General features: G+C 40.1%; 1 protein-coding gene and 1 long non-coding RNA gene across 2 annotated transcripts; both read left to right on the top strand.

Moving 5' to 3' along the window:
* The first annotated feature begins 460 nt into the window (after window positions 1-460).
* LOC127907244 (uncharacterized) lies at window positions 461-2,061 on the top strand. The gene is made up of 2 exons (XR_008063883.1): window positions 461-534; window positions 724-2,061. It is a non-coding gene; the product is annotated as an uncharacterized LOC127907244 (long non-coding RNA).
* Window positions 2,062-2,965: 904 nt separating this feature from the next.
* On the top strand, window positions 2,966-5,274 carry LOC118393046 (60S ribosomal protein L35). Its single transcript, XM_035785249.2, has 4 exons — window positions 2,966-3,120; window positions 3,587-3,723; window positions 4,578-4,659; window positions 5,084-5,274. Exons 1-4 carry the CDS (start codon window positions 3,118-3,120, stop codon window positions 5,231-5,233), a joined length of 372 nt encoding a protein of 123 aa, XP_035641142.1. The 5' UTR covers window positions 2,966-3,117; the 3' UTR covers window positions 5,234-5,274.
* The last annotated feature ends 1,055 nt before the right edge of the window (window positions 5,275-6,329 follow it).

Raw genomic sequence — 6,329 nt, 5'->3', positions numbered from 1 at the left:
TGCTATAACAGCCTCTACTCTTCTGGGATGGCTTTCCACTAGACGTTGGAACATTGCTGCTATAACAGCCTCTACTCTTCTGGGATGGCTTTCCACTACTCTTCTGGGACGTTGGAACATTTGCTATAACAGCCTCTACTCTTCTGGGGGACTTAGGAACATTGCTTAACAGCCTCATTCAGCTGAAGAACATTGCTGCTATAACAGGCACTGATGTTTCTGGGATTGGCTTTCCACTAGACGTTGGAACATTGCTGCTATAACACCTTTTGTGGGATGGGCATCTTGGGCATTGGGCATAGTCATGCTGGAACTGGGAAATGGCCTTTTTCAAATTGGAACATTGCTGCTATAACAGCCTCTAAGCACAGAATGGCTTTCCTAGAATGTAGGAACATTGTATGCTGTAGCATTAAGATATCCCTTCACTGGAACTGACGCCGGGGGCCTACATTCAGCTGAACCATGAAAAACTGCCCCAGACCATTATTCCTCCTTCACCAAACTTACAGTTGGCACTATGTATCAAGGCAGGTGGGTGTTTTCCTGGCATCTGCCAAAGGGCCTTTTTCAAATTGTTCGTTGGACTGCCAGGTGGTTAATTGCGTGCTTCATTAAGAATCCGTTCACTGGAACTAGTCCAGAGTCCAACCATGAAAAACAGCCCCAGACCATTACACCCTCCTTCACCAAACTTACAGTTGGCACTTTGTATCAAGGCAGGTAGTGTTTTCCATCTGCCAAACCCAGATTGGTTCGTTGGACTGCCAGGTGGTGAAGCGTGATTCACTAAAGCGTTTCTACTAGTCCAGAGTCCAATGGCGGCAAGCTTTACACCACTCCAACGAACAGTTTATTGTGCTGACGTTGATTCCAGAAGCAGTTTGGAACTTGGTAGTGAGTGATGCAACACGAAGACAAACAAGTTTTTACACGCCAATGCGCTTCAGCACTCGGTGGTCCTCTTCTGTGAGTTTGTGTGGCTCAATGTACTCAATTTGATACACATGTCAGCAACGGGTGTGGCTGAAATAGCCGTATCCACTCTTGTAGGGGTGTCCTCATACTTTTGTGTATATATGGTGTATGTCTTATTCTCCAGGTGTTAAGAGTGGGACGGGTCAGGCCTACCAGACTGTCACAACTCTTTTTGACAGAGAAGATTATTTATGTCTCTGTGCTCCAATGGTTTTTCTTTAATTTAGACATAGAAAACGGTATTTACTGCCGTTGAATACCTATGCCAGGGTTCCCCAAATAGCGGTCCATGGGCCGAATTTGGCCTGCGTGTGGTTTTATTTGGCCCCCAATGTTTTCTGAGCAAAAACGCTATTATTTTTTTATATCTTTTTTTTATATTGTTGGACATAAGACTGTAAAAACGTCTGGAAATCAGCTCCAAGTTATTTTAAGTTTCGACATCTGTTCCTAAATAGCTTCCTGAAATGATTGTTTTAATCTAAAATTCTTTCTGTTTGGGATTCTTGCGGTCAATTTGAAGTCTACAAATATTTGTAATTATGTTCCAGCCCCCCGAACATCCTAAAAAATGAGCCTGTGGCTAGATCCAGTTGACGATCCCTTCTCTATGGTTGGGAAACAGATATTGTGGAATTGTGAGTGCATGATAACAAGAACCTTGAAAATGCTACCATCCCAATCAAACCCTCTTCAGTTGAATGGAACGCCCCAAGATTTCTGATGGACCCTTCACAACAGTCTTTAATTTGGTTCTTTCCATTAAAAATATAACTTCAGATGGCTTATGTAGGAATAATCCATGTTACAATCAGAATTTGTGATGTTTGAAGGGGAGGTGAGAGTCATACATCAATGTCTTTGATATCAATGGAGAAAATCTACATCATGTAGACAGGAGAGGAGTACTTTTTAAACATGTTAAATAATTATTGAAAGCTATCTAAATAAGAATTATCGACAGATGTGCTCTACCTTTACCTGCCTTGTGTTTGTGTAAATGACAGTACATTCCATGTCTATTTATATATGATAACTGTACATATGCATTGAGAACTTTATAAATCACTGGGTATAAAATCATTTGGTTTGACCTCTTGCAGTATTTTACACCATGTTTTACCTTTCTGTCCATGTAGCCAGTCTTGGCTTGATGTTCTGTCTCACTGTTCATTGACATCCTGTCAGAACTAAGTGACCATTTGTGTGAGCTTACAATGTGAGGGCATTAACAATGTACTGGAGGAAAGACCCTTTAATACAGTATGCATGCCTTATAGCAAAATGCATTGGTTTTCTGCAGAGGGAAAACCTGTCTCCTTACATTCTAAATAGAATGTGAACCATATTAATGGCTAAGGTGTGAGGCAGCAACACAGCAGTCTGCACTCTGAATTCTACTCCCATATCATGTGAGAAATATCCATGTGTCTGGTTACATTACGGTACTGTAGCATTTGATGTCACATTCATTGGGTTTATGCGGTCAGTCAACTCTGGGGCTGGGAGGTCGAAGAGGAAGGTGACAATGATGCATTGTGTGAATAAGGTCCTCCCTGTCTTTAAACTGCTGTCATAAAATGGACACAGTCTACATTCAATGTCAAAACACCACACTGTGTTAAGTGACCTGCTATTGAATAGTATCTGGTACCACAAATTTAGTATAATTCCATAGAACTACAATAATATCACAGCACAGGTGGCTATGACTCTACTGAAAGGTCACCATTTAAAAAAACGTATGCACTTATTTTTTTAAAATTTCTGTTTGATTCCGCTATGTGTGGCTAACTGGTTTTTAACAAACAACAGATTATATTAATTATAATTTTAACAAGTGCTACCACTACAGATTATTTTGTTTTGTCTTCATTTCTTGTTAATAAATAAATGTTAAAAAGCATAAAGGTTTGTTTTCATTACTTTTTCTTGGGGACGTTTTTTGGGTCTTTCCACGTGATTCTAAGCAGAGATGCAGCAGAACAATGTATGTAACAATAATTCCCAACTGAATCCACTGAGTAGCGCTGTGGGCATTTTCACCGATACGCAACAAAAGGAACGCCTCGGACCGGAAGATAGCTTCTGAGCTAACACGTTTTCGGTCTTTCTTTTCCTGTGGCAGCAACGAGGAACATGGTGAGAGGCTCGCGTTTTTCGTTCAATTCATTAAAATTGCGCTGTCTAGTCCACATAAAACGACCACAGTTGATAACATCCATGAGCATAAATATCTTGTCTTGCCACTTGTTTGTGACTGCTCAAGAGAGGTCCTTCATCTGTCACTTACCACCATAATAACCGAACGCGAGCAAGCTAAAAGCTACGGCTACTAGCAAATGCATGGATGTCTAGTTAGCAACGTCGGCTATCAAACATGTCTACTTATACTACTTGCAAATGAAATGGTTGTTCGCCAAATAACTAGTAACGTCGGTGAACTTTCAAACATTTCAGAACAATGCTTTCAATGTAGTTAACGTATGTTGCCACTTAGAATAGTTATATTCATTTTCAGCTCACGTTCAAAATGGGTACGTTACATTTTCAAAGATTCAACTTAATTAATATATTTAGATGTATACCCATTTGTCAATCTTCACAGGGCAAGATCAAGGCTAGAGATCTGCGGGGCAAGAAGAAGGAGGAGCTGCTCAAGCAGCTCGATGACCTGAAGGTAGAGCTGTCCCAGCTCCGCGTAGCCAAGGTTACTGGTGGAGCTGCCTCTAAGCTCTCCAAGATGTGAGTATTATTTGGACTGCATAAATGGTAATTAAGAGTTTGGCCTGGGTTCTCAGTGGGCTGTAGTTATCACTGTCACACAATCTATGTCTACATCATGGTGGAGAAATGAGTGGTTTCTCAGTTGTAATCTGAATAAGGCGATGGGTAAGTTATATTATTGAATTGGTATGTAGAGATTTGTCACTGAAGTTGGCATTCCTTCAATTGTGTAGGCAACTCCACGCACATTTACACTGGGGGATAAAAAGGTTGACACATTGAAAGTCAATATATATAAAAAATATTTAAAAAAATAAAGAGTTCTTAACAGGGCATGTTGAATATAATTATATTTGAACTTACTCTGCCGATTGTCTGTGGTGTTGGTCTTTCAAGTGGTCAAAATGTGAGGTTAAATATCCCCAGCAAAGTGTTATTAAACAGAATTCAGACACGTCTGTGTGGCAATCGAGATGTGCACGTGTCTTCAGTCATGAGCAAACAAGACTGAAGTACATGCATTTGATGCATACTACCTTGGTTTTGTGCATTTCAGGCGATAGATATTCCTGTGCATATTCTCAAATTTTGAGTAACTAAAGTACCACGCACATAGACAAACTACCAGCAAGTTCAAATGTAATTAGATTCAATATTCAGGCTGGAAATTTAAATCTCCACGATTTTGCAGTGTTTTGTTTAACTGTATACCAATAATTGGTATTCAATTTGTATTTATTAGTCATTGTATTTAGGTGTAGTAGGGAAATAAAATGTGCTTCTCTTTTTGCTCAAATCTCAAACACCCTTTAAGTTGAGGCTTCTTATCCTTAATTTTAATTAACCCTTATTTTTTGTTCTGTTTCCTCTAGCTGTGTCGTCCGCAAGTCCATCGCCCGCGTTCTGACTGTCATCAACCAGACGCAGAAGGAGAACCTGAGGAAATTCTACAAGGTGAGAACAATGCCATCTATGCATGCGTATTTAACAAATCTGTTAAGCAAAACAGAACCTGCTGATGAACAGTCAAAAGCAATGGGCAGGCATTTGACCACATGACATTGGCTGTCGTATTCTGTTCATTTCCCAATGATTCTACATGTTGACTGGCCACTGTTCATCAATACCCAACAGCGCATGGTGCGGGTTATGGTGTCTTGTCAACATGTTAAACATTCTGCAGATTAGTTTGTAATGTGACCCATGTAACCTCAATATTTGAGAACTAGGATGAGTGCCAACCCTGACTATTCAGCCCATCTAAGTGCTGAAGACCATAATTGAACAAAATGCAATAGCAGAAACGGTTCTGATTTTTAGTATTGGTTTAAATGCCCATGTAGTGTTTATTTTAATTTGATTGTGAATGTAATTTCAGGGTAAAAAGTACAAGCCCCTGGATCTGAGACCCAGGAAGACCCGTGCCATCCGCAGGAGACTTAACAAGCATGAGGAGTCTCTCAGGACCAAGAAGATGCAGAGGAAGGACCGCCTGTATTCCATTCGCAAATTTGCTGTGAAGGCTTAAGGCTGTTTCTCTTGTACAAATAAATTGACTAAAAAGATAAATATGTTGTCTTCTGTAAAGGGATGGCACTCCAATTATGAATCATTCGTGTGGTAATATATCTGCTTCAGTGAGCAGGTGGAATATTGATTGCAAACATTTAGAGTAATTATTTGGTGAGATATTTTATATCCGCTTTGCAATGTTAATATGCACTGATAATGGATGTTTATGTATGCTGACAAGGATCCTGTTGTGCTAGAAAATGCTCTTGGTTGGAATTGGGACAGCAGCAATGCCTTTGCTAAAATACTGATCTGAAGAATGTTGTATTTCATAGGACTGTAAAGACCTGTGGCACGTATTCATTGACAAGGGCGCAACTTTGGTTTTAGAAGTGGGGGACAAAAAAAATAAAATCCAGTTGGATGAACACGCCAAACAGCCTACCCAACCACTCGGGAGTTGTCCACATGGTCCTAAAGCACACTGTTGCCTAGTTTTGAGTCACAATCCAATTATAAAATGGGGGGTGTCCTCAATGATGGTTGCGCCCCTGCATATTGGTTTGTATACTTGAGGTATGAAGTGATGATGATAGGAATCCTAGGTCTATGTGAACAAGCGTGATACTATATTTCCTGTCTTATCCATCTGTATTGTCTGCAATATCTTTCTAATACTCAGATGGAAGTAGGTAGTAGAAATTGTGTTTTTGGGACCAGGAAACTTGGAAGGTTGGGGAAACAACTGACATTTGTCTGCAAGGACAACATGCATCCCACACCTGTCTTGTATAGTGCACTGTTTTCCATTTTGACTTTGGTACTTGTCCTGTCAGTCGTCCAATAAAGACCACACAGCAGATATTACAGCTGGCCATAAAAAATAATTGAACGTCATCTGGACAGCTCTGGGAACACGCAACTGATTTCATGTGTTCAGGATAATTTTTTTTTTGCTGATCGACACATTTTACGTCTCTAAGCATATTTCCAAATTCACTTGGAACATACCAGTACTTGGCACTAATTGCACTGGTTTGTAATGGGAGATGGGTTAACACAGGACATATTAGGCTAGTGGCAAGGCTAGTATTAGGCTAGTGGCACATTTT

The sequence above is a fragment of the Oncorhynchus keta genome, chromosome 14 (genome assembly GCF_023373465.1).
Source record: "Oncorhynchus keta strain PuntledgeMale-10-30-2019 chromosome 14, Oket_V2, whole genome shotgun sequence".
NCBI lineage: Eukaryota > Metazoa > Chordata > Actinopteri > Salmoniformes > Salmonidae > Oncorhynchus > Oncorhynchus keta.
The sequence above is the reverse complement of the archived record's forward strand: the minus strand, read 5'-3'. Positions and strand labels throughout refer to the sequence as shown.